At 44.1% G+C, this 27,958-nt stretch overlaps 1 protein-coding gene across 5 annotated transcripts in view; it reads left to right on the top strand.

Annotated features, from left to right (window-relative positions):
• Positions 1–3,275: 3,275 nt before the first annotated feature.
• HSD17B12 (hydroxysteroid 17-beta dehydrogenase 12) overlaps positions 3,276–27,958 on the top strand; it is a 65,755-nt gene continuing 41,072 nt past the window's right edge. Inside the window, exons 1-3 of one of the 5 annotated variants that reach the window (XM_035327697.1) lie at positions 3,276–3,318; positions 20,060–20,106; positions 23,852–23,927. In XM_035327697.1, the coding sequence (XP_035183588.1) occupies positions 3,291–3,318; positions 20,060–20,106; positions 23,852–23,927 (151 nt within the window). In that variant the 5' untranslated portion in view covers positions 3,276–3,290. Of the gene's footprint in view, positions 3,319–3,417; positions 3,438–5,421; positions 5,441–13,037; positions 13,063–19,800; positions 19,820–20,059; positions 20,107–23,851; positions 23,928–27,958 lie in introns of those variants that run through there. The other 4 variants (XM_035327700.1, XM_035327701.1, XM_035327698.1 and 1 more) reach the window with 4 other exon arrangements.

Here is a 27,958-nt window from a genome sequence, read left to right as displayed (position 1 = left end):
TCCACGCTCAGAGGAGTGGGGGGCACTGCTGGAAGCCACGTCTAGTGTCCGTTCCCCTGGGGGAAGCTGTAAAGTGCTCTCATCAGGAAGCTGCCGTAAGTTGAGACAGGAGAGCTGTGAGGGTAGGACGTCCAGAGGTGTGCGTGTGGAAGAGCAGCAGACAGAAAACAAGGGATGGGGCAGGAGGCTCGTAGGATCAGCGAGGGGTCTGGAGGGGTCCGTCCTGTTATGGCTGCTGCTTTCCAGAGCAGTTGGTGGATGCTTTTGTAGTGTTGCGTCTTTGGATGAGGGATGGAAACTCCTCCGAGCTTCCTTTTTTCCATGCTGGGGCTGGGAAGAGCTGAAGAGCCCTGTGACGCCGTTGTTTGGCAGGGGGCTGTGGGCGAGAGGTGGGAGGATGGTGGTGAGGGCCTTGGGAGCACCCAAACCGCGGCCACTCCGCAGGAGCGGTGCCTGCTGTGGCCCAGGTGTGTGACAAGGACAGTGGCTGGCCCTTGTGCGCTGTGCTGCATCCAACCCATGCAGCACCCACTGGTGCTTCCCCTGCCTCCCCGACCCCATCCTCTGGCAGGGAGACTCCGATCGTCGATCCTCCTCCCGTGGGGAGACGGCGCAGCACTTCAGCTGGGGCTGGGACATCGAAGGAGGCTTCCTGGCGGCCTCATTTCTATAGGAAAATCTGGGAGTTTTCCATCAGGGAAAACACTGCAAGTTTTCAAGGGCTTGGAGTGAAATATAGAAGGCGTCAGTGGCTGTTGCTTTATTTAGAAACAGGAGGGGAAAGGGAGTGCCTTCCGAGCTTTTCCTTGAGTCTTTAACGCGAGCACCTATTGCGAGACAGAGCCGATGCAAATACAACACTCAATGATTTCTAAATCGCTTTAACATACGTCTCCCCCTAACGCCTGATGGTAAGATACCAAGTGCATTTCTTGTGAGACAGCTGTTACCTTCCAAATTGATTCATCTGAGTGTGTTATCATCCCCCCCTGAATGGTGTACGGAAATAATTAAAGCAAATGTAATCAAGAGTGTGGGGTGAAAGGGGCGTCTGTGGAACGTAATTCCCAAATAATCACATTTTAGACAGAACAGTATAAACATTCCCAGGCCAAAAAATAGAGGCTCGCCTTCACATTTGATCAGTCTTTAGCACTGTGTCTTCGTCTTTCAGCTCTGCGCGACCCCCTTTTTATGAATGGTAGCTTTTGCTCGATTGAGGAGACATCGGTTCTGTGTTCCTGCTGAAAAATCTGCGGGCTAGAGGGTGCTGGCGAGCACTTGAGTGATCTTCCTGACAATGCGGAGAAGAAAGACTTTTCCGAAAGGTGTGGTTTGAGCTTGTTTAAGCCTCCGTTCGAGAGCTGCAGTGCACAACAGCAAGATAATCAGATGACTTCTAATTTGAGCAAAACTGCAGTTGTGTATCAGTTCCTAGTGCATGAGCTAGGATGTAAAATTCAGGCTTTAAACAAGATATTGCAGGGTACCCCTTGCTTTTTGTCAAAGGCAGGTATCTTTTGAAGATAAGTTTAATGGCTTTCCAACAACTTCAGACTTTGCCTTTTTTTTTTTTTGTATGAACAGCCTACTTAAATAGATCGCTCCTCATCATAATTAGGTAACTTCTGTTCCAAAGACTCCAGAAATTGAAATTATACTTGTGTTACTTCTCTACATTTTTAGGAGTTGTCTTTGTAACATCTTGGCAGCTGAATGAAGGCTTGCCAGCTACATCAGCTCTTATCTGTGGTTGCCATTGCATCTTTTTAACAGCACATTATCTACTAAATATGCTCTTAAGCCACCTTTGCCTATGACAACCGGAGAAGCTGTTCCCAGTGTGACCGTGAGGGCTCCACTTTTAACGGGAACAGGTCCTGTTTAGGGCAGGAGGTGCCCTGTAAGCGAACTAGTCTGCCCTGTTCAGTGCTTGGGAACTGAGATTGAACTTGAGATTGGTGTGACCTGAATCTCTGGGTTGTCCCGTTCGGTTGGAAGAGAAGCATTACCTGTTACCAGAAAATACAGTAAGATCTCAGAACAAGAAGGTATCACTTCTCACGTAAGGTATGCTACTCGCAGGAGCCGTCTAGGCTAATTAGCGTTCTAAACCCTGCAGTTCAGTTCCCTAATTTCAGTGCTGGAGGCTTTCACCTGTAGTTGTGGGATCAGTTTCAGCCCGCACTTAAGCACACGGATTTAGCAGGGATGCAGGAGGTCAACCACCTCACCTCGAAGCCGCAGGCGAAGCACAGTCCCGTGGGCCTTGCATGGGGAGCTGTGGGCTGGGGGAAAGGGGAGCAGCCCCGCATGCTTTCACAGCAACGTGGCAAACATTTCTTGTCCCTGTGTGCAGGGCTGTATACAATTCCCTGGGTGATGCTCCCCATGCAGCTGTGTTGGGGTTTACATGCTGAAGCTTTGGTGCTGCAGGTTCCCTCCTTTGGAGCAGGGGACGTGGTTCAGGCGTGGTCTTGTCGCCACTCGAGCAGTTCTGCAGAACCCTTATTTTCATACCTCCGTGTCCCTAGAGCTAGTGCAAACTTCTTGTTTTAATGTTGCTTCTAGCCAAAATGCATAAAATATCACTAGGTGTCTTCCTGCCTCAATTTCTGCTCTATTTCTGAGCAGTTAGCTCCTCTAAGAGCTTAACTCCCTGTTCTGTACATGGCTTCTGAGTGAAATCTCTCCAAGTCTCACTTTTTCCACAGATAGGTAGGATCCATAAAGTCTGCAGTCCCAATCTGTTTCTCGATGCTTGTGTTGAAGGGGGAGAAGTAAACATACCGCATGTAGCGGGGAGGTAGAACTGGACTGCTCCAAGCAGCGAGCAGTTGTCAGCTCCTCCACTTTGGTCTGCCTCGTGTGGTCTGTGACGTGATGGGAACAAACCAAGAGGGGAAGACCTTGGAAGCATCCCGAAACAAAACAAATGCTTTCGGTGTGCTCAGATCCTGCCCTCTCCCTAGCTGTCAGGAGCTGAAGTGTCAAACTGGAAGCAAACGTTAACGCTGGCGGTGCTAACTGCAGGCTGTGCAGACTGGCCTGGGGAGTGAGGTGCAGACTGACCCAAGCTCGAGTTGTTTTCTGGTGTGTGGCTGCTTAGAGGATCATCTGGCCCTGGAACATCAGCAGGCCAGTAAGGCAGAGTTTAAGTAGATCATGAGCAAAGGTTTGGCTCTACAAAAGCAGCAAAACCCAAGCTAGACATGAGTTGTTATCCACATGTGATACATGTAGGGGAATTCCTCGTGAGCACTGAGTGCTGGCCACGACTGCTTCAGACCATGATAAATGGGTGGTCCGAAATAGCAGGTAGGAGCTGCTATATATACCCTGCATGTGTAAAGCCAAGGAGTTGAACTCTGCATGGCAGCAGGTTTGGGCTTGTGGATTTATTAACATATTGAGTATGTGACCACACACTCAAAATAGTAAGTGCTTTTTTTATGTCCCCTTTATGTCTTCCTCTCTCATAGTCCCCTGGGGATCAGAAGTCAAACAAAAGTAGCTGCTTGTGTAGTTTTGACTTAAGGAGTACGTCTGTTTTTGGGGAGGGGGCAGCTGGAATTTGAATTTATAAGGGGTTGCTGCAAAACCTAGCAGTGTGTGTGAATCTGATGTACAGAGGTCCCCCATGGCTGCTGGAAAACCTAAAGGGTCCAAAGGGCTGAAAAATCCCTATTCTACTTTAAAAATAAAAATAAGATTAAAAAAAGATTTAAAAAAAAAAAAAAGCTGTGGTATTTCTGGAAGACTTCTTGTATAGAGGATTTTTAGATGTTAAAACAGTCACATAGCAGAGATGTGTCTTAACAGTTGTCAATTATACACTTTGCAAAAGGTCTCTAAGAACGGAAATAGCTTTCAGAAGGATTAGTCTTTGTGGGCTTTTCAAAGTCTTCACTGAAATTCAGCAAAAAAAAACAATCTGTTTCATATTCTGTTGGAAAAACAAGAGGTCAGAAAATCCCTGTACAGTGTTGTGTAACTTTTTGTCATACACAGTGCAGGGCAGGTGTATTTGCTGATAGATGTGTGTATACTTATATTTTTTTTACACTTGATGTGTGAAATCTGAGTCTTTCCTGGAATATATAACTTTAGAAAGGGTTATTTCTGTGTGTAATGTGCTGGTGCAGAGAAGGGGAAGGTGACAGCACAGGGTTATTATGTTTCTTGTAACGTGTTTTAATATGGCTTGGGCTCTTAAATGAAAGGCTCTGGGAGAGCCCTTGCAGCTATTGCATCACTTGCTAAAAATAGAACCTGTGCTGCATAAGGCAGCTTGTCTGCAGTGTGGATAGACTCGAGAAATTAGGGTTTCTTGTGAATGATGTTCGGTCATTTTTGCTTCTCGGCTAAGCAGGTTTTTTAGTGTTAATTTTGAGGCAAAATGAAGTAAAAGGTTTTGTTGTTTTTTTGTCCCTGGGGGTGGGCTGGGTTTGGAAGTAGCAGTGTCCACAGTTCTGTCTGCAGCATGAGTCTAAAAATATATTTTTAATCTTACTAAAACTGCAACTTAAAGACACTGATAAATATGTTGTTATATTGTAATTTTCTGGGGAAGGAGAGAAAAGAATTGCTTTGTGCAGCATAAGGTAGTCTGCCACTCTCATCAGTCACTTAAAATTTAGGAGTATTTTTAAAATTGCAATTATACAATGCAAACAAAGTATAAAGCTAATCTGAATTCTTATTAAAAAAAAAAAAATCTAAATCCTTTCCCTTCAAAATAGAAGGTATGTTCTACAGTGATTTTTTTCCTCTCTTATTCTGAAATCTTAGTCGAGCTGTACCAGCAAGGGAGTGTGTTTGTATTCCAGTGGTGTTGCTGAACCAGACAGGTCTGCAGCACAGCATTTTATTTTTAGACTCTGGGTTGCCATTTTTATCCTGTAAAAAATATTCATCAGCGTCTGGGTGACAGGCCATCAGTTTTTATAAATGTGTCAGACCACGTTTTTTCCACCTCTCTCTCCCTCCTTCTCCTTTTATGCCCTGCTGTATACAATCCCTTTTGGGGGGGAAAGGGAGAGGGGTGCTGATTTTAATTCATGCATTGGATTCTTCAATTCACAGATCTTCAGCGTCACCCGGTTCATTCATCTTCTGTGCTTGGCTGCTTACGCAGCTTCGCTTATTGTCTGTAATGGGTGAACTGCTCTGGTGTATAGAGCTGGAGGGGTGGGAGGGGGAAATGGCTCTGGTGCTCCACTGACTCCGTCGCCGTGCCCCCCCAAAACGCACAGATGTGGCTGTGGCAGCGCTGCCGAGAAATACCCTGAGCCTTTATGTGAAGCTATCTATCGGGTATAAAATGACTTCCTGGAGAAGCTATTCAAGACCTCCTTGCTGTAAATTTGTATAGGTCAGATGGCTTCTGAAAATAGAAGTGGGGACACCTCTTGTGGCCTGGGATGAGGAGAAGGGGCTAGTGCGTGCTGGTAGGAGCTTTAAGGAATGAGCTTTTAGGGTGATCAGGCAGTGACTCTCAGCAAGCACGAATCTGTAGCACCAATTTCCTCTCATGGCAGGGTGCTTGCTTGCATTGAAGAACCTCCGCATTTTGGCTGCCCTGTCTGTCCATGGGTGAACTTTCCTCTCCCCTGGTGTCCCCAGCACTGTCACAGCTTGTTAGCAAGTGACCCTTAGCTTCTTTTCTTTGTACTGAGGAGGAGCTTGGGTTGCTTGGGTGTGCAGGACCCAGGTGCTACTGGAGCTGAGGTGGCTCGTGGCCTAGCAGGGCCGTGGGCCGTGCAGTGCGCTAGCTGGGCACAAAGGCCTTGAGCAAATGGCGGAGCCTCGCGCTCCAAACACTGGCAGAGGGCTGGGTGAGACAAGGCAAAATGGTGCGAGTATTCCACTCGTAGCTGAAGGTCTGGTCACCTCTGGCCTGATCAGTTTTGGTTTATTGATAACTTTAAAAACTTCCGAAGTCTTGGCAGCACTGCTGGTACCCAAGCTGGTTCATTGGGGCACTTGAGTGCTACTCAGGGTACTGGTAGGTGGTCACAAACGTAAGAGCAACAAATTTATTAGGATGGATGGTCACATCCTTTTTACCTTAAACATGGAGATTCGGTGTGCTTAGACTCCACATGAGCACGTGTTGGTTAGCTTTCCTTAGCAGGGGAGGAAGGATTGGATTTTGATCTTACTTCACTTGTAGAGGCACTGTAGACTTGAGACCTTCCTACGAAGGATTCTCAGGTCTGATCTTGCACCTTTTGTCTATGCACATATAATATATGGAGCCTGTGGAGTGGTTTATGTGGTAGCCTCCCTACGTGTGTGTAATTAAAAAGTAGCTTATCAGAGGTGTGCTTTATCAATTACATTTCTGCTGTGCAAGATAACGATATGCATTTCTTGGGGCTAAAACTTGTCGTTGCTTCTACACAGAGAAGTAGATGTCCTGATTTGTAAGGTTCATTCCTAAAAATGGAACTTTTTACCCTTCTCATTTTAGGTGCTAGGGTTTGTAAGCCCTAGGAAAGTGGCCCTGTGGAAAAAGATAGAGTCTTAGGTGGTATTCCAGCATAAATGAAGTAGTCCATATGTTTCAGATTTTTGATCTCTTTTGAAATCAAGTTGTAAATAAGAGGTCAAGAATTTGGGGCTGGACCTAAAAGGGCTTACTGTTGCGAAGGGTAATGATACTCAGGTTGGATAAATGTTACTGGAGAAAGCAGGGTAAGGAAGAAACACTTCAGTGACCGCAAGAAGTGAGCACAGTTGTGGCTGGTCCAGGCTAGCTTGTCCATGCATGAGGCTGCTTCTGTGCAGGAAGGCTGATGAACAGGATGGTGCAGCTGGGGCTGGGTTCATGGTTCTTGAGCTCTCCAGGAAATTCTGTGGGAGATGACTTGGGTCTGGATGGCCTTATCAGCTCAAAGCTGGCACAGCTCTGTTATGTGATTGTCGGCCCCTGAGAGTGTCTGTAGCTCTCTTTCTTCCCAGAAAGCATCTACTCCTCTTTCTCAGAGAATGTTTTGTCTTGGGCACAGTGACCCATGTAGACTTAGGAGCTGCAAGTGTTTCTTATCTTTGGCACAAGGCAGAGTGCAGATGAGGGTGATGAAGAAGTGTCTGAGCAGTTCTGCAGCTTGGGGATTCACTGGAGCTGAGGGGTTTTTTTTTGTTTGTTTTTTTCTTTGAAGTCTTGCCCATCGCCATCTATAGTGTCACTTTCCTAGTGTGTGCTGTGCACCCCAGTTTTCCTATCTTTGGTGTATTGTTGATGGATTGATTTTTTTTCCAGCTCACACTTGAAATGAAGATTTTAATCATGGAGATGGAAAAGGAGCATGATTTTTTCTAGTAGATGGAATACCTTTCGATTGTTTAGGTATTTTAAATGTATTTAATCACTTCTTAAAATTTGTTTTCTATCTGCAAACTTCTAGTCAAAAGACATTCTGATAGACTTCTATCAAAGGGTTGCCTGAATGTCTAACCTTAAAACATTTTTATGTGTTAGATTTACTAGTTTAATAAATAAAATGACTTGGGAGTCCACAATGTCAATTTAAAGGATGGAAGGAGAGCCAAGTGATCAGTGTCACTTACTGTGATTAGGAGCTGGTAGAGAACACCAAATCTAAAGCTCGCACTTCACTTCCAAAGGAGAGATGGAGGGGGTGCTATTTTCCTTGCAGGGTGTAGTTAAGCTGAGTAGTTTCCTGTTGCAGCCTGTATTAGATGCTAAAGGCTAATATTGATTTAAAGAAAAAATACTAGTGTAATAGATCTTGATAGCTTTTTCTCCTATGAATCTGTCCAAAATTTCCAGCTGTAGTCCACCAAATCCTGGAGTCGCTAGCTGGAAACAGAAAGAATATCCTGGAGAGAGGTATTGCTGTGCTTGGCCTCTTCTTAAATTCTCTCCTCAGCACTACCAAAGACCAAGTCTTGGGTGCGTTGGATCTCTCTTCTGAGGTGGAAGGTCTGTTCTTGGGATACAGCTCTTCCTCTGAGGATGCTCATCTGCTGCTTTCTCCTCACTTTCAGTGTACCCAGTTGGATTTGTACAAATGGATGGAACAGGTGAATAATACCTGGGTGTTTTTATGAAGTTAGCTGTGTTTTTTTTCTAGTGACCTGATGCTTCGGGTTGTGCCGTGGCTGTACTGAATGATGCATTAGGCTTGAAAATGTACTCAAGCCTTCATTTAAAGGGTTCTTCGAGACCATGTTTTGTATAATTCTGAATAGTTCAGGACCTAATTATGAGGCTATGAAATGTCAACCAATGTTTTAAAGCAGTAGAGAGAAGGTTTTCTTTAGGCAATGCATTATGAGATCTCTTATGAGGTACAGCAGAGAATTATGGCTTTTAACACCCCCAATGTGATCTTAAAAACCTGTTAGATGGCTTCATTGCTTCATTCATGCCCCAAATTTGTTTGGAGGCTGATGAATTCACTGCAAATATGGAGATGCTTGTGTAAGATGACTGAAGTTACTGCCAGCACAAATGATGGCTCTCTGACATTTTGGATTGCTCTGCTGCCTGCAGAATGAACACCTCGGAAAATGTAGCATTGCCCCGTCTCCGAGCAGGGTGCTTTCACCACTTACTTGGGGGGGGGGGAGCTCTAGCTGTGATTTGTAGACCAAATCTAATTCACTGAAACCTTTTAGTTGCACACTTTTCCGTGAAGTGACAGCTCTGTCAGTGGCTACCCAAGTAGCTTTACATTGCTTGCTGCAGACTGAGTTCAGCACTGAAAAGTTGTTCTCCACCTCATGCCCTGTGTTGATGTATGCGAAGAGATGTTGATGTAAATGAGGAGAGTGTATTTGTTGCATCTGTAGCGTAAGAGCTACTCTCCCCTTTATTTAGGGGCTCTTAAGGATGGACAAGTTTGGTGGTTTTTCATGTTTTTGAGGGGGAGACTGGGAAATCCTCGCGCTGTCTTGCTTTGGCTCAAATGCAGAACTGATAGGTTGCCTGTACCATGGGCTCATGGGCTGTCTGATGGATGTGGAAGCCCGGGAAGATAAAGGGAACCTCTGTCTTCCTGTCTTCTGCGTACAAAAGCGCTCACCAGCATCCTGTTACAAATGTAAGAACTTTGCTACTTTCAAGGTTTTGATTTAGGAAAATCTGCAAAAGTAAGGAGGCTCAGATTATGCTGTTCTTAAGAGGAGAAGGGAATGTCCCTCTTGATCCAAATCCCTCCCTGATTCAAATCTTGTTCATGCAGTCAAGCTCCTGAAATCAGCCTCAGTTCTGTTAGGACCACAGTGCATTCATCTCCTGTATCGAGCTGCAGCTAGCCTCTGTCCTGTTAAAAGGTGAACGGAGATGCTGGAAGTCAAATTGTGCATTGAGATGCGGAGGGGAAAAAAAGTCTACTATCTTCTGACAATCTGGGGGAGTCTTAGAAGCATGGGATTAATACAGTGTTTCAAAAACAATCAAACTGCAGTCAGGTTTGTTTTGTTTTCCATTTCCCCTCCAGTCCATTGAATTGGTGTGTTCATTAGTGTCCAATTCCTATTGCAAGTTTTTAGCTCTGTTTGCAGAGTTACATCTGTCTTGCTCTGCGTTGCTGTCTTGTATCTCGAAGCTCCTTCAGCAGTTCAGCTCCTTTGCCTTGTGGTCTTCAAAGTCAGATAGGGAATTTTTCTCCTGTGAGATATCCCCGTTTCCAGGAGTGCTTGTGACCACCTTGCATTTTCTTCCAATGTTAATCTGAGCTTTTCCTTTTCTGGTGAGCTCATGAAGAGCAAACAAAACCCTTTTAAACTCATCTCCCAAAATAGGCAGCTCTTAATCATCTTAGCAGCCCTTTTTCGCAACTGTTCCCATTTAAATTACTTAAAATGTATTACTGCTTTCTATTACGACGGGAAACACCTCGGTGGATGCAATAAGGTTATATAAGTTGTCTTTATAGCTGCATCAGAATGGCAGTTTATAGTCCGTTTTATATGCAACCACTGCACCCCAGGTACCTTTCTTCCATTGCCTACAATTGTCACCTCAACTCCAAGCAAAGTTAGTCTCAAGAGCACGACTTGACATCTGGTACTGCCATGTCACTGGGTAGTATCTGGTAATATTGTGCCTTTATTACCATGGTCTTATAAAATCCTCTCACTCCGTGTGGTGGGATGCTGCCATCCTTTGTAGTGGTTAGGTTGTCTGGGAATTCCATAAAGCATTCCCTTCTTGCTGCAGTGGTCACGATACCAGTACTGAACAAGGTCTGTGCTCAGATCTGTAAAGAGTATAGCTAGTAATTTGTTCCTATCTTGGTAAATTCCCTTTTTCTTTTCTTTCTTTCTTTCTTTTTTTTTTTTTTTTTTTGGTATGAGCAGTTGTAGCCTCCTCCCCAGCTAGTTCCTGATGATATTTTAAGATTCTACATTTGGTCCCAGTCACCTTCACACTAGGAGATTCCTATGGTCATAATATGAAATGATTTTCTCTTGCCTCATGGGGCTGGAGCATTATTCTTGTCTAAGCTAATCACACTTTGGGGAAAAAAAAAAAAGTTTGGCACAGATTGCCTTTTGATTAAAAATGGATCTCGTGTTGCATTTGATCCCATCTCTGCTTTTTTCTATGCTCCCGATTATTCAGAAAACTTGCGTAGCTTTGAGTTCAAACGAATACAGCCACAGCTTGCCAACATCGTGTTATCCTTGTCTGTTCTCAGGTGTTGGGTTTTGTTTGTTGCCACGTCACCAACTCAGATTTGTTTGTCTGCCTGTTACAAATACATAGTGAAAAGAAGAAAATCAAACTTTTAGTGACTTCTTGTATGGAGCCTCCTCCTAGTCTTGCAGGCTTCAAACCTGGAGGCTCTTCCACTGTCGTCTTTGCTCCTTCTCAGAAAAGCAATTTATCTATGCATATTTCCGAGCAAGCATGCTAAAAGCCTTCAGATGGTGCCAGTCCTCAGCTATCTGATCTTTAAAATTTACTGTTTGTGCTCTCCTGGAGGCAGGAAGAGTCACGAAGGGTGCTGAGAACATCTCCGTGCATGTGCTTTCTTGGAGTGCTCATGCTCGATGTGACAGTGAACGTCCGTCACGTATTTCACAACGAAAACCAAATGAGAACTTGGTTTTGCCCAATATTGGTGACAGGCAGCAACTCTTGAGGTAGTCTTACTGAGCAGAAGGCAGCTGGAGGCTTTGCATGTGCTAAACTCGACTTACACAGACCTGAGCAGGTAACGTGGCCGGCCTCTGCACTCCTGCAGAAGTGAAGTTCGAGGCTTTCCAGCCCACCTGGTGTTTGGTCAGGAGCCTGGAGAGCAGCATAGCCCTGAGCTTTGCGCGGGGTGCTGCGAGGGCTGTTGTGCACGGGAGAGAGGAGGAGAAAGTTCTGTCCCCCCAGACCCCATGGCCATCGCGCAGCCCCCGGGGCCAGCCGGGAGAAGAGACCTCACGGCAAAGGTTGGAGTTCAGTGTGGGTCAAAGGGATCCCCGGGAGATGCAGCACAGGAGGAACGGGAACTGATAGCACGTAAACGTTCCCCGTGGCTTTCATGAGCCGTTCTGCACGGCTTCTTGCTGGGCTTTCTAGATTACTTCTAGCTCTCACGTCTAAAGAGATCTTGGGAGTGTGCTGCCCCAAAACCTCTCTTGCTGTAGTTCTGGATGAAATGGGAACTTGTCAGTGCTGTGATATTTATAGAATATTTTTCTACCCACAATCCTAGCTCCTAGACACAAGCTGTTACCAAGTAAGTGTTTGGTTCTGGGAATTGAACCTCTTTCTGTAGCCTGTCTTTTCAGCGCCTGACCATTAGGCGTTAGCTCCTTTGTGCAGGGAAAAAAAAACCTTTACACGCAAAAAATACACAGAAATTCTGCGACTTCAGAGGAGATGCAGATGATCTTTCTGATGAGGCTTCCTATTTCAGCAAGTGAAACCAGGAGCAGAAGTGAAGCTAGTGTTATTTTTGCCCCAAGTTTTCTGTTTTTATTTCATAAAAATGCAGGGAGTGACTGCCGTCTTATTAACTTGCAGCCGGCATGCCTATCTTCTTTGTTCTTTGTTAAATATGAGCTGGCATGTGTTAGACTGCGTTAGTGTTCACTCTTTGGGACTTCAGTGGTTTCTAAATTTGGCATTGCTAAGCCGGTGCCCTGTTTGCTTGAATCAATTGGGGCTGCTATTTTTAGCAACAAAAGGGAATTGAAATAGCAATTTTCTTTCCATGTAATAGATCCCCAGGAGGAATACTGATGCAAGCTCTCTGTCATTCCATATTCTCCCCTTCCCCAAAAGCACTCAGACGAAAGGCAGCTGTCACGGTTTGCGGCTGTATTAATCTTTAATCAATCGAGTGTTTTCTGCATTCAGGTGTTCAGGGAAAAAAGGGTCACGACGAGGATCTGCCTAGAATAACTAAGCACTCGTGCATGGGCTGTGCAGTCAGGACTCGGTGGGTAACGGCAGGGAATAGACAGAGCGGCTAAAAATAGCATTTGCTTCCAGTGTTTCTCCAGTCTATTTTTGATGCTTGATTTTGATAAGGTTGATTGGGCTCTTACTAAAAATAGCTGTTCCTAGCAAGCTGAGGACAAAAAGTAGAATATTTTTAACCAGCACAGACTAAAGTACTTTTGTTGGCTGGAGATAATCTAGAAGCTCGGTATTGGTCAATTGCCAGTGATTTATATAAATCTGTAATAGATGAAGCGCTGCTTGATGCCAAGCAGGGATAGTCTCTTCTCCCCTTGCCAGCTTTTGTTTTCCCCAGGAGCTGTCATATTCTTAATATAGCCTCCGTGTTTCGTAGCAGAAGAATCTCGACTCTTTAGTTATTTATGCATTGTACTTTAAACCTCTGCTAAGGTTAGCTGTGCTGGGAAGTTTCTCTGAACTGCATTGCTTTAAAAAGCCACGTTAGCTTCCTAGTTTATTCCTTTTGCTGCTGTCTGCTGCAGCTGGGGATTGTGCAGCGATGTGACAACCTCGCTGCGATCTGCAGCCTGTCTTGCAGGACAGGGGCTGCTCTTCTGTAGAAGATGTAGCTGGGAGAACTACTCTGCAGTGGCCATTTTGACAACAAACCTGAATGCCTCTCGGTGGGTTGGAGCTGTAGCTGAGCTGCCCTCCTTGAGGTCGGGCTGTTAGCTTGATTTTATTTATTATTTATTTTGGCAGGAAGCAACCAGCTGTTCCCAAACGGCAGGACCCACGTCTTTCTGGGGGGAATAATGCTGTTAGTAGCTTGAGTCCTCCTTCTAGGCAATGCTGTGCGTGAGTGCATCTGCAGTGCTTTGAAGGATCGCCTAAAAACTTCTCTTAATGAGAACAGGAAAATGGCCAACCTTAAATGAATCTGTAGTTCTAGGAAGCCAGTAGAGAGCACACATAATAGTTGTTAGCTTCATTGTGCGAGGAGTATGCCTGGATACAAGTATTCCATGTTTTTTCTCCATTAGGCAACTCAAAAAGCCTATTTTGCTGTAGAAAACGTGTTTGTATCTGAAGGCAGGCTTGATCTCTTTAAGCTTTGTCTTCACTGTAGTCTAACCTTGAATTGGGGAGTCACGAATCTCTAATCTTGTTTCAGCGTGAGTGCTCTGCAGAGCTGCGGTCGGATTCTCTGCGCTTGCCGTTGCTCGCTCTCCCCGTATAAACACTGCTCCTTGCTCCTGTCGTGAGACAAGATGATTTCTGCATGCCTGCCTCATGCTTTACTGCACCATTCTGTGCTTTTGTTTTAAGATGTCCGGGCTGCATAAGAAGCAGATAAAAATGCTCGTTCAAGGCCTCGAATGTTCATTCCAGTTGGTAAGCAGGCTGCCATGGTCTGCCAGGTGCTGCTTTTGCTGGTCTGCACAATGGAGTCACCCTTTTTGCAGCAGACAGCGGCTACCCAGTAAACCTCTCACGAGGTGGGGGATGTTCTCCAGGTCACCTCTTGCTGGGGAAGGCAGCGGCTGCTGCTTGTTGCAGGCAGACAGAAGGTGAGCACAGGTCATTCCCTGCGCTGCTGGTGGGGGGGCCTCGTCCTGCACACATCTAGCCATGAGGCTTCTGAAGGATGCGGGTGCTACTGGAAGTATTCACTTATTCACCCCTTTGTAGCCCATCTGGGAAAAAAAAATCTACTTTTTTTATAGTCCCTGAAGCCATGTACCACTGAGCATATTGGTCTTCTTCTGAACTAAAGTCACCGCCTGTGTACGCAGCGCATTTTGTAGGCCTGGTCTCTGGCCCTCAACAGCAGGAGAGCTCTTCCCTTTAGTGCAGAGCAGGCGTGTCACTGAGCACTGAGCCCAGTCATCTTTGCTCCTTGTTTGTCAAGGGTTACCCTGAGTTTGGTACCAGATCAGAGATGATGCAAGAGCTTTTAAACTGCATCGTGGCTGTTGTACGTGCCAAAAGCTATGAAACATGAGGCAAAGTGGCTAGAGGGCACTAAGGTTTAGAGAGTTGCCTATTGACAACTAGCCCAGTAGTGGAGGGTGTGTTGGATTGCTGTGTATCTTAAATTTACGAGATCACTGGGAGAGGTCAAAGATGTTTGAGTAAACTCAGGGTGGAAGTTGTGAAGTGATCTTTTTACCATACAGGAGGCAAAAGTCTGGCACAGTCTTCAGGGCAAAGATACTATACTGGCCTAAAGTGGAGGTGGATTTATACGGGCAATTTCATGGTGTGGTGAGTTTCTAAATGTAACTAAAAACATAAACTGGTGATCTTAGTTCTTGTGCAGTTGATTCGTTAGTATATGTGTAATGGTAATTGAAAGGTCTGGAGACTTTCTGTTCTGTATTTGCTGCGGTGTACTTAATCCTGTGTTTTAGGACTTTGATTAGTTGCTTGTAAAATTCTACAGTAAATACCCTGAGGTTTTAGAGAAGAAATTCTGCCCTTTTTCCTCTGCTTTCTGATGGTGTGCTGAACATGGCAAGCAGTGCTCCAAGTGACATCGATACCTCGTGGGGAACCAAGTGCACATCTTGCTCACATGGCTGAAACTGATTAAATCATGGCAGTTCAGGTTAGAAAGGTTTTCTCCTCCTCCCAAGCCTCGTGGTTTGACTGGACCATTGCACTTTCTACCGTAGCATGCATTGGGAAGCTTTCCAATCTGTTGCACAGCCCTGAGATCTGTGATCCTGATCTTTTCCGTATTCTTCCTGTGGCATTTCCTCTGGTCAGAGATCAAAGGTCATATATTTGTTGGGTGTTCTTTCTTGAGTGGTGTGGATACAGGGGAGTGAATAATTGCTCGTTCACTCTTATGTGGATAACAACTATTAAGTGAATAGTTTTTGATTGCAAGGGCAAGGAGCTGGAGTCGATAACTTAAGTCATCTTTTAGTTATTAGTTCTGATGGAATAAGAGGCTCGATGTCAATACGACACAAGTGGAAATACACCTGCCATGTTCATTGTACACATTCATTTGAAGTTCACGTTCCAGCGAGACCAGCCATATCTTTGCATGTGTTTCCTACCGATGCTCTGGCTGCCACCGAAGCTGACAGCATAAAATACAAAGCTGTTGAATACTAGACAAAATCTGTTCGTCGCTTTTCTATGCGATGCTTCCATGTGTTGTTTTCCCCCTGCCCCCCAGTTTTGCAGAAGGTGACAGTAAATGCTGCTTGAATGATGGTTCTGCAGATCCACGATGCTTTGAGTGCCAGAGGCTGTGGCATCAGGAGGATGAGAGCAGGGGCTGAAGCTCAGTGAATCCTACAGACAGGAAACATCCAGGTTGTCTGGTACCTCTGTCTTAAACATTCCTGACTCTAGAATCTGCACTGTTTTTACTTAATTGTGTGTTTAAAATTAGTTGTTGCCGGACACTGCATATTTCCTAATAACACCAAATTTCAGGGCTTGGGAGAAGATATTTTGGTATTCTAGAGAAATTCTTAGTTTGTAGTGATGATTGGTACAGGCTTTTTGAACTAAGCTTAAGAAAAAATGTCCTCAGCTAAAATCTGGCATACAAACAGCTTTTTTTTTTTTTTTTTTTTTTTTTTTTTTTTTTTTTTCTCTCCTTATTAGAAAATCCAACTTGCTACACCTTGCGTGTGGCATAACGTCCTCTGGTGGGGGGAGCAGATGGCACCCCGTATTGCTTTCTCTGGGGACCCGGTACTACACTGGAAGTTCCTCTCTACCTGCTTACAACCTAGAAAGTCTGTATCCGAAGCCTTGATGGATTTTTAAGTCACTTCTAAGTCCCCACAGTGTGCGGTGTACGCTAGTGGCTATCATGAACAGTGATTCCAAGCGTTTTACCAGCTTTCCCACCTCTTTCATTCTGAACGACGTAGGGTCAGTTGGAAGGGGTGCTCAAAAGACAAATCTTTATGCACAGCAAAAATGAAAGCGGTGACTGAAGGATAAAACCCAGGCACATACCCGTAACCCAGTGTAATGACTATATCAGCCTTAACCAGTCTAGAAAGGGTCATTGTATAGAAGAGCAAGAGTTGCCCCCTTCAGTGCTTTGCGCGGGGGACAGGTTGTGCAGACTGACGTGGAACAGGTCTTTGTGCAAGGGTTTCACAACTGAGAAAGATCTTGTAGTTTTGTGCACGTTGACTCCGTATTTCCATATGTGGTAGTCAGAAAAGTGTGTTGTGGCCTGGGAATCTGTTTGACATGTGGTCTTATTATTTGGTAAAACAACTTGTCTCCAGAGTTGCTGGACTCTGGCTAGTGCTACCTTTCAGCGGCAGAATGTCCAGCCCAACACAAGCCAACATGCTGTTTTACTGAGTGATGGCATTCTCTGTTTTCAGAGTGTTTTATGTTACTTCATGCCTTTCCTCGTTTTTGCTTATTTCTTGTACAGTCCCACAAGCCGGGAGAAGATGGGTGTCGACTCCTTTGCCTAAAATCAGCCAGTGCTTTGGTCCCAGCTTCCATTCAGACAAACTTTAATTCAGTCGGCTCCTACACAAGCTTCCTGGGCATTCTTTTCGCTTCCCTTCGGGAGACAACAGATGGCTGAAGTGGGAAGCTCCTGCAGCTAGTCTGACTACTGAGTAAATGTGTATAGTCACACTTAGGAGCTGGTGCAGCTTTCTTGCACAGACAATAACTTATTCCTACCCCGCTTGCTTTGCCTTCTTTCAGCTCTGCCAACTGCAGGCAGTTTGTAACTCCTTTGTTGGAAGGCAGTCTGGAGAAGAAACAAAATTTAAAAGCTTACTCCACACTTGGAGTTAAGCTAGCTTCAACACATGCGGGTGGTGACTGAAATTTAGTTAAAGTGGTGCAGTTCTGTATGTAGCCAGCGTGGCTGAAACTGCACCACTTGGTTTCAGAATGGAAGCTAGAGGTTTATGTCATCAATGTGAAAACTAAGTGCCTTGCTAATGCACAAAACCTCTTATTGCCCTCTCCATCCCCACAGCATTCACACTTCAGGTAGTCCAAAATGTGGAGGAATGTAAGATAGCTGAACCTTGACTTCTGTGATGTTTGTCCAGTTTGGTTGCCTTCACTGGGCCCTTCTGGTCAGCAGCAGTAGGAGGTCTGTTTGTCCACGCTTGCCATCACGGTCCTCCAGTGCTGACCTTGATGCCTTGCCTTAAGAAGGGAAGCGTGGCTTAAAGTGTTCTCTAGGTTACGGTACGTTGGAAAGCAGACCTTGCGCTGTGTTTTCCCTTCAAGATGATGCGGGAGCATGGAGCAAGAGGCTGTTATCCCTCAAAGAGAAGCCACCAATAAAATGGTGTTAGTGCCTTCTCGCGAGGAGAGGATTTTCCTAAGGAAAAACGAGCTGTGAACTCCAGTGTAATGTGTATGCCTTTCCCTGCAGCAGAAGCAAGATTATGTGTATCAGCTAGGTGCACCTTAATGTAGGTCGTGGCCCAAGAGTTTCTACTTCTTGGTGGGATTTTTCATCATTTACCTGTATCATACTAATTTCCTAAAAAGGGAGAAAATGTCCTGCTATTTGTAGGTCAGTTTGAAAACCCTGATCTCCAGCTCAAGTCTTATTCTCCAACCAATTCTACGACAATTTACTTAAGCAATGGATTGAATAACTGGGGTAAATATCTGGGATTGAAATTGTATTTGCACTCTACTAAGCCTTTGAAGTGCTACAGATGCTTTTCTAAGTCCCTGTCTTACAGGGCATGCTTTCTCGCTTTCCCAGCCTCAGTTGCTAGAGGCTGACCAACTAGTGATGTCAGCAAACAAAGCGCTATTTCAAAACGCTGAGCTTGTTATCTGGGAGCAAAACTGTCCATGCGTTTTGAGTTGGAAGGATGAGAAACTGTCAACAAGTGCTAGGTGGAGGGGCTGCTCTTTAGATGCCTCACTAATTGGAATGAGGGAAGCAACCCATTTCCAAAAGTCACCGAAGCTGAATGTCTTTCACATTGGGTCAACTTGAATTATGTCCGGTTATTGTTGTAAGACCAGCAGGGAGTGGTGCTGGTGCGGGTTTTCTCTGCGTTCTTGTTTATTTCATTATTTTGTTTATGCATTATCACAGTTGATTATTGCTTCATGTGAAACCTAAGGTCAGCAGTGCTGAAACTGAAGCCTGGCAGTACTTGAACAAACGGGAAGGCACCGTCCTGCAGGGCTGTGCCGCCTTCTGGAGGAGTGGGTAACAATACTGACACAAGCCTGGCTGCGGCCAAGTGGGTGCCTTGGATGTATTCTCGATGTTTTCTCCAAGGTCTGCCTCTTCCCATCGCTTGGACCGTTGCTGGGGCCTTTCTAAATGTGGTTTTGTTTCTACAAAAAGATTTTACTTGCACTTGCCTAATTATAGTGGGATAGGAAGCGGCAAAGCAGTGTGAGACGCACGTAGGGCTTTCTCAGTGAAATTAGTGGGGGCTGACGAGGCAACAGCTACGACTCAGATAGCTGCAGCAGCCTGTGCCTGCAGAATGTGCTAGTGTGGGCATCTTTGCCGTATCAGAGCTACGGCATCTCGCGACTAAACTTGGAAACCAGGGAAGGGATAAATGTACGTACGCATACGTTCATGTATGGTTAGTACTCAGACCGATGAGGGGCACCTGCATCGAGTCACCTGCAGACACGCCTGTTTTCTGAATCATTGAACAAGCCCTGTTCTATGAGGCGTGCCTAGGTTCAGGGGTAAGTAGCAGAGCCGAAACAAGCTGTTCTGATCTGTCTGAGGACAAGCAGGAAAACCCAGGATGTTCTGTGGCCCCTGGAAGAATGAGAGCAGAGGTGGATAGATGGGTGGAAAGCTGCATGGGTAAGGACACTGAGGTGTGGAAATTGGAGTTGATGAGAAGGAGTTGAGAGGGAAGGAAGAAGTGCTGAATGTGCTTGTTTAAACGGTGGTTGGAGGAGCAGATTCTGGGTGGAGGAATTGCTGTTTAGTGAGTACACTGAGACGATCAGCTACTGGTGTGGTGAGAGCCCTGGAATAATCTGTCAAACTAATGGTGTGTTGAGTCACTCAGTGATTCTCAGCATGTGGTAAGGAATCCTAGAAAGACTTGAGGCTTGACACAGATCCCAGTCCACCCACAAGTGGAAAAGTTTGAACTCTGGATGCCCAGCTTGCGACTGGCTGCATCAGTCAGGCACGCTTACTGGTGGTGGGCATGATGGTCACAGGGGGCTGAAAACTGCTGGGGAGTCATTCAGCAGATGTCTTCTGCTTTGAGACGTGTCATAAAATGTTTATTTTATTGAATTCTCATGGGCTTTAAGAAGCTTTTTATTTTACTATATACTTAAAACTAAGTTGAGAGCAGGTTTAGTAGTCATAACTGAGCTTTTCCAGTTAAATGATTTTTTAGAAATCTGTCAAGCCACAAAGCTTCTGAAGAAGCACAGCAGACCAGAAACCTGGCACGAGAAGAAGTGCTGAACATGACTCTGGAAACAACTATTAGGTTCCTAACTCCCTCTTCCTCTGCTTTCATACATATGGAAAGGCTAGTGTGAGCTCCCTGAGAGCTTGAGTGAAATTTTAAATTGCACACCTATTCCAGAGACCCATGTGTCTCTTGGCTGGAATGAGTACTTGAATAGCCTACTAATGAACACCCGTTTTAGTTACATCTGTGAGGCAACTAATGGATCTCCATCTTTCTTTCCTAGTGGTCACAGGAGCTACTGATGGGATTGGAAAAGCCTATGCAAAAGAGGTAAGAATTCCTACCATTTGGAACGGCGTTCTTGATCTTTGGCAAGATATCAAGCAGCGGCCTTATTCCCTTACCTTAACATACATACATGGTGAGATTGAGGTCTCTTGTATTGTCTCCCTCGGGTGACCAGCCAAAAGTCAGATCCTTTTTCGTACCTTTCATTATTTTTGACTTCTGTCTTCAGCCCTAACCTTGTCCTTCAGTTTTTACTGTTAAATTTTTAAGTTTCTATAATTTTAACTTTCCCAACCCCTGGGATTTCCTTCTAGGCATTGACTAAATGGCATCTCTATCTGCCTGCAGTATGTTCCAATTATTCCCCATAGTTTATGAAGTCTCTGAAGCCTGGGTTTCACTTCTCTCCCTTTTACTGTAGTTCTGCTCTTGATGGATATGTGGGCTCCAAATATGGTACCGTAACGTATTGCTTAAGACACAAAGTACCCGTGAGTATGGGGCAATTTAGCCTATAAGCCCAGAAGAACATCATGACAAATAGTGCTGACTACAACAATTTATAGCAAAAATAACTTTCAGCTCCAGCATTGGTATCAACGTGAGCCTGTCTGTACTCATTTTTTTGAGATCTCTGAAACACCAGCATGACTTTGGGTGAGGAGATGAGCTGTGAGAGGTTCTCTTTTCTGGATTTTTTTTGTTGTTGTTGTTCTGCAGCACTCGCAGGGAAAGTACCGTTCCTCTTTAAGGGTAGTCCTCACCCTTCGGATTTCCCTTCCGTCCCTGTGTGCCCTGCCACATGCACACCCTTCCCCTAGGTTCCTTTCTGCTTTGCAGATTGTATCACCTTGCCCTACTAGGTCAAGATGGGGATAGTTGGCTGCAAAGGGAATTAAGTCTGATGTCAAGAGCACCTGATTCTTGTGCAGAGCTGACAGCTCATACATGCCAAATTATCGCAGTTACATGGCACTGTAACAAATTATGCAACACTTAAATAACTGCCTTGAGTGAGTGGAAGCCGGTCATTGTGTCCTGGGCTTAGTACTATGGGGAGAAGTCCTCTGATGTGGGAGATGGCCTCCTGAACATCACGGGAGATTGATTTGGGGCCTTATATTTTAGGTTATCAGGCAACTGAAACTGCAGCCTTACGTTCTGCTGGTGTCTCTGAGACGTAGGCTGCCTTCAAACACAAATATGTGCTGCTTGCAGACCCCTGTGTATGTACCCCTAGCAGGAAAGCTGCTCACAAATAGGTCCTGTTGGGAAGTACCAACTGCTTCAGCTTCTTTGCTGTAGTTGCTGGAGGCACAGAGCACCCCAAAGGGTCCAAGTAGTCATTCTTGGGCTGTACAATAAAACACGTTCCACCCACTGGTAGTTTAGGTGGATGAAGAGTGTTTGGTGAAGTCAAGAGTGAATGCAGGTGAAATATGGAATACCTGAAAAGACTTCTCAATCTTTCAATTAACTCCAGGGATATCTTCATAAGACTGCCAGCAGAGGCTTGACTTTCTGCTAGGAAATCCCTTCAGGTTACTATAAATGCCACTGGCATACAGCTGCTTGGGCATTCACAGCTGTGAATAAAATCATGCAGATTACTTCTCCTTGGAGGAGTTTAAGTGAGAAATATAACTGTGGTGAGAGTCTTCTCTTCAAAAGTTTGACATTGTCGCCAGTTGTCAGTGGAAGAACATTACAAGCTTCCTTTTCCAAGCAATAACCTGTTTTTATAGTTTTCACTCATCGTATTTAAACTTTTAGTCCTTGCTCAGCACCTCAGCACTCCTTTTCATTGCTTGACCATCCCTTCATGAAAGGTAGTGGCCTGGTAAATGTAAGTGTTCTTCTCTGCCCAGGTAATTCTCACTCAGTCAAGGTTCCAAAGGAGTGCATGTTCTTTTTCTTTTTCTTTTTTTTTAAAGATATACTCAGGAGTTGCTGTTCATTGCCCCTTTATTGCTGTACTCCTGATTAAATTTCTGCTGTTTGCTTTTGCTAATCTTAGATGTGTTTGTATGCTCATGATAAGCTAGTGGTTGTGATCAAGGCAGGTACACTACGATGCACATCTACATCTCCTTAGTACTGCTTTTTGCAGATTCTCTTGCTATACATGCTCTAACAAGAGCTTTAACTCTGCTTTGGAGGGCTGTCAATCCACGTTCCTTTATATTTTGGAGAGAAAGGGTTATAACGGCAGCTATGTTTTGCTATTGAAGTAGAAAATGTGGTAGTTACTAACATTGGGTTTATGGAAATTAGACACCTACATCCACCAACTCAATTTAGAATGGTGGCTTTTGCTTGCGTCAATTAATCCTTAAGGTACAGGAGCATCTTCCCATTGTATGCTATGGATTAGTTTTTGTGATTAGTTTGAGGTCCTCTTGTTCAGGCTTTTCATGATCCCAGGGCCATCAGCTGCAGATCTGAGTATAATGGCAGGTTATCTACAAAGCAACTGGGTCTTCCTCATTCCTTACGTAAAAAATGTAATTAGTTACTGGAATCTCAGTGGATCTCTGGACTGACGTGTTTTGTTTCAGTTCACTCTGCCTCTACCAGTGAACATTTGGAGACACTCAGCAGGAACCGATCAAGTTGCATCGGGCTGCAGGTGAACTTGTCAGCGAGCACTCTATCTTTCTTCCAAGATTGATTAGTTTTCTTAGGTGGTATTCGTTCCTAGTTACAGACACTTTCCATGGCCATTTTATCTGCTCTGTACTTAGATAATTCCTCTTGCCATTTGGTTTCCATCTCCAGACTTAGGGTGAGCTTCTCAGTGCATCCCTTCGGTGTCAACATGGCAGCGATTTCTCTCAAGCTTCCTCTTGTGGTGAAAATTCTCAAACTTGCTGAGAGTCTGCTGATGAGATGATGCAAGCAATTGCATGGCTTTACTTGATCTGTTTTTGAGACGTGCGCAGTTAAGGTATCTGATTAAGTAACCTGTGAACCCAGAGTTTATGACTGCTGAAAGAAAGCAAACATCATGTCAGCAGTCTAGAGCTGACTTTAAAAAAGTGTTCCACTAAAGTATGTGCCTATAACAACAGGATATATTGGTTTTACTTTTTACTGAAATGGGCAGTTATAATAGAAAGATTATTTATTATTTTCCATGCTGGTTCAGATATGTAGCTGTCTTTCTGCAGAGTCTGTTAAATTGAGTTGTTAGATCCTATTACAAACATGCAGAGGTAGCTCTGATTTGATGATGGGGATATATTCAGGCCACAGCTGAATTCACACAGGTGGGTTCCCTAAAAGAACTGTGTGAGTAAATTGACCTTTATGCCTATGATTAACACAAAGTAAGAGTGGAGCCTGAATCCTTAAATCAGTTGGTAAAGGGAAGAAGTATCAAGTGCTGGGATGATTTTGCAACGCAGATGTTCAAGTGACCATGGATATATTAACTGGGCATTTTGAGCTTAATTGTGGGAAATAACTTTGCTTGGACTCGCAGCAGTATGGGGAAGGGTCTATAAAATACCTGTTGGTTTTCTGTTGTATAAATGTGCCTCATACACCTGTATGGGATGACTGACAAGATGCTGAACTTGGTGTGAAGGAAGTTTCGAGAAGTAGCATGCCTGTATTTGTCCTGTTTTTCCTCCTTCATATCTCTATTTGAAACTGTAATTTTTTCAAATCCGCTGGTCAAATATTGTTACCATGTTTGACAAATCACGCAGTTCCTGTAATTAAGATGCTAATTTGGAAGCGATTTATGACCATCCTTATGTCTCCTGTTTTTGTTTCGTTTCAGTTAGCAAAGCGTGGAATGAAGGTGGCTCTAATCAGCAGGTCAAAAGAAAAACTGGACCAGGTTGCTAGTGAAATAAGTGAGTTGAAAACTTCTAAATGTCACATGCATGCTTACAAATAAAATAAATGCGACTACGTGTGAATTTATTACAGGTTAATATATACAGCTCTAATTTAAAAAAAAGGGTTCTTGTGCATAGTGCAAATGTTACAGATGTAAGTAATAAAGAACTTGCTGATTAATTTTACAGGTGTTCTTATTTAACTTCTGAGAACAGTAGAGTTTAATTCTGGAATACGTACTGCTAAGACTGTTAGTGTTGTGAAAGTACAGCCTGCCAGGTCAGACTGAAAAACCACCAATTGCCATAGTAGGTGTCTAAAATCATGATGGAGAGAGAAACATATAGCCATTACCTCCCCTGAATACTCAGTTTGAAGCAAATTTGATTTCATGGGCTTCAACCACAAAGGTGGTTTCCTTGTAACTCAGTCATTGAATACATATTCCTTATGATTCTCATTGTATTACCAAGTAGGGACGTTTATTGTGTGTGTGTGTGGTCATCTTCCCCTCACTTCCCTTCCATTTTCATTTTGTTTTGGGGTAAACTACTCAAAGATAACTTTTAAGATCTGGGAGCTCGAGTATGCGTAGTCACTAGCATATGGGGAATGAGCGAATGTGCTGAAGAACCTGTACTAGGGGTTGTTTCTTCAGTAAGCATGTAGTAAACGATTGTGTTAAACAAACAAAAAAGCCCACCCAGTAACTTAAGTATTCCAATCACAAATGTAAAATTGCTATTTGTGCAGGGTCTGTTAGGTTCGTCGTGTCTCTTGCTGACAAATGTTTTTCCAACCAGACCGAAGTAAAGCCGTAATGCACAAGAATTCATATTGTAATCTACATCTTTTATTAAGGCAGATTTAATGTGAAGCTATTAGTTTATGCGGAGTGTGTCAAGATAAAGTGAGAAATGTAGTCTTGCGTGTAGAGGTTTTTGATAAGCAGGAGTGGGAGTCATATACTGTAAAGCACATCTCTCAGTATTATGATGTTGGGTACCAAAACCTTTAAGATCCTGCTTCTGTTACCCTCCCTTGTTTTTCCTACTTTCCTAAATGGTTTGTGTACATAATACAGGTAAGTGTAAGAGCTGTCTTTCCAAGGACATAACAGACTCAAGCCAAAATAATACAGTTAAAATGTTTATTAAATTTGCTAGGGGCACTGCTTTACTATAAAGTATAATCTAGAAGTAACCTGAACAAACGCTACTAAGTTGTAATGGGTTGTGTAGTGAATGTGATGATGACTAAGTCACTCAAGGGCTTCAGCTTATTTAATGACTATTTTACTAGTTTGCTGAAAAACAGAGGGCATCCAGTTCTCTGGATGGGTTTAAATGTATGTACCTGTAGTGTCCATCGTAGGATGAAACTGTTTCCTTGACAGAAAAGTCTCTGTGTGTGTATCTGTGGTAGAGAGCATCCTCAGAGCGCAGATGGCATCAGGTTCTACCTTCTGCTAGTTTGGAAGTACTTGTCCCTGTTTGTTAGCATCCTGCATTTCAGGATGTCGCTGCAGTGACTGACCACACCTGTGATACTCCAGTCAATACAGTCACAGGGGAAATGCCAGAGTAGAGGTATCACTGCTTGGGTAACCTTGTGTGGGTATCAAAGCTTACTGCAAATACCTGAGTAAGTGCAACTACAGTCTTTTTGGTGGCTAACTGCAGTAGCTGGATAGTAGTTTGCATATGTGGGCATATGCAGTCACGTTTTTACTATGCTGTATAGAGGTGTCTTGCTAAGCAAATGTAATTGGTAGAAGTATCTACAAATATCTTGTTCTGGAAGCAAATGGTTTTTAGCATGAAATGACAAGCATCCTGAAATCAGTCATAACCCTTTCTGTACCAGTCTGGAAATCTCTTCCTCCTTGGGACTTGAGCACGATGCTGACAAGACAGATAAATCTACTGCTTTGAGCTTACAGCACTGAAATGATGGCTGCTAGGAGGGTTTTTCAGACTTTAAAAAATAAGTACATCTACCTTTGTAGAGCAGCCTGTAATACATAATTACTGTTAGGCCTCACCCAAACATTTTTCTGCTTTCTTTCCTAAACCATTCTGAAATGAGATGACTCATATTGGGTTTTCAGAACATTCTTTTGACAACACTGAGCTAGTGAAATGTATACCTTGTTCACTGTAGCATATGCTAAAGGATTAGGATAGTCTGCATAATCAAACATGTCTGAATCGTGCTTTCAGGTCCTGATAGGCTTTAGCTGGACAAAATTTTCTTGTCTTCAGGCTCATGTGATCTCTGCAGTCTGTTGTCATATATAAGGTGGGGAAGTGTGTTTTTTGTATTTTTTTAAGAGCTAATGCTCTAACTATCTGGCTGCTTCCCCTGCAGACTCCTAAGGTAGCTTTAAGCTTCTTCATGATGGTCCTGCAGTTGTTCTTCAAAGAGAGCTGAGCTTGATCGTCTCAAGTAATGACCCTTAATCACTTGAAAGCAGAATGGCTGTTTAACTCTGAATAATTCCAGTTCTTTGAGTTGTGTGAGCCATGCACGTTTTCTGTTCCTTTGTCGTTTTCACTGACCAGAGTCCTGCTGATACTAGCTACAGGTTAGATGCCCTCTGCCACAAACAATGAGAAGGTTTCTGAGGATCAGGTACATTCATTCTTTTCAGAAGAATCCTTTCTTGTGCTCTTTGAATGTACTTACATTAGGAGTTACGTCTGTGTACAAAGTGCAAGTTGCATAAGCACTGTTGTAAGAGAAGTGCTGGTGGGACTTTATGAATGGTAAATGCCAGCTGACCTGAATTAGATCTTTGTGTGTTTGTCTGCTTGTGTGCATTAAACTGGCTGTACTGGTGTAACAAGACAGCCAACTGTTCTGAACTTGTATCTCAGTTTGATCAGTGAAAGTTACTGGATGAAGTGTAGGCAGTTAAGATTTCAGGCACGCTGGAAAGTCTCCTACAAGCACGTTGTAAAGCTGAGTTTGTTTGTTTGCAGAACGGTTAGGTGCTGTAGGCTTTGACACAAAAAGGAAGGTCTCCTTTGTGTCCTGTCAGTGATAGGACTTTGGTCACAGAATGAAGAAAAGATGTTGAATTTCATTGTAAGTGATTGCGGTCTGCATCTGCATGAAGTTGCATAGGTTTTTCTTTAATTAAAATATCATTATAGGAACGCTGACTTACTGGGTTCACTCTGCAAAATTCTTGGTCTAATTTAGTTCATAATACATCAATGTTCCACGACCTTTCTTTAAGGTGTCTGTTGTATTATGACATTAAACACTCAAGCAGGGAATGCACTGTAAAGAGAGCTTGCCTGTAGGGAAATTGCCAAAAGAGGAATTTGGTACTGGTACACATTCTTAGCTTGTGGCTTCACAGGACAGGTGGTAGAGTTGTGTGTGAACTGTGAGGAGACAAGAAAAGGCAAGTCATTGTTTTCCAGTCTGTAATGCTGCTTAATAATTGCTGTCCAAAACTTTGATGGTTTTGTACCTTAAGTCACTGATTTTTAGATTTTGATTGTTATGTTTTGTAAAAGCTGTGCTAGCTGACTATTTGCTTCTGTTTCCTTAGCTCAGTGTGTAGCATTCTGGAAGTTGCTTGGTCATGGTAGATTCATCTGGAACTACTCTGTAATCCAGAGACTTCAGCTGCATCAGAAGCCGGTAGCTTTCCTGTTTAGAGCTGGGACCTATCGTGCTCACACCGCTCTGGTGCGATTGCTAGTAAGCACAAGGAAGGAGTGGGGTGTGGTGCCAAAACCAGAAACATTCCTTCTGTTTCCCAGGCAGATGGGTCTTACTGCTTTTTTTCCCAGCTTTCTTGATAAGAGTTGTGGATGGCATTCTGAAGCGGGTCTGATGCTGATAACTTTGCCCGTGCCTGAAGTGCTGCTGTGATCTACTGATACAAATGGCCAACGACCTGCTATGGCAAATCTGTCCTCAGCACAAGTTTTCCCAGGCTGTAGCCCAGCTGCATCTACCTTGGAGCGCTTTGCCACGTGACCTCTGACCTGTCTCTGGCATTTCCACCCCCTGCCCTGGTAAATCC

This window comes from Oxyura jamaicensis, chromosome 5, assembly GCF_011077185.1.
Source record: "Oxyura jamaicensis isolate SHBP4307 breed ruddy duck chromosome 5, BPBGC_Ojam_1.0, whole genome shotgun sequence".
Lineage (NCBI taxonomy): Eukaryota > Metazoa > Chordata > Aves > Anseriformes > Anatidae > Oxyura > Oxyura jamaicensis.
The sequence above is the reverse complement of the archived record's forward strand: the minus strand, read 5'-3'. Positions and strand labels throughout refer to the sequence as shown.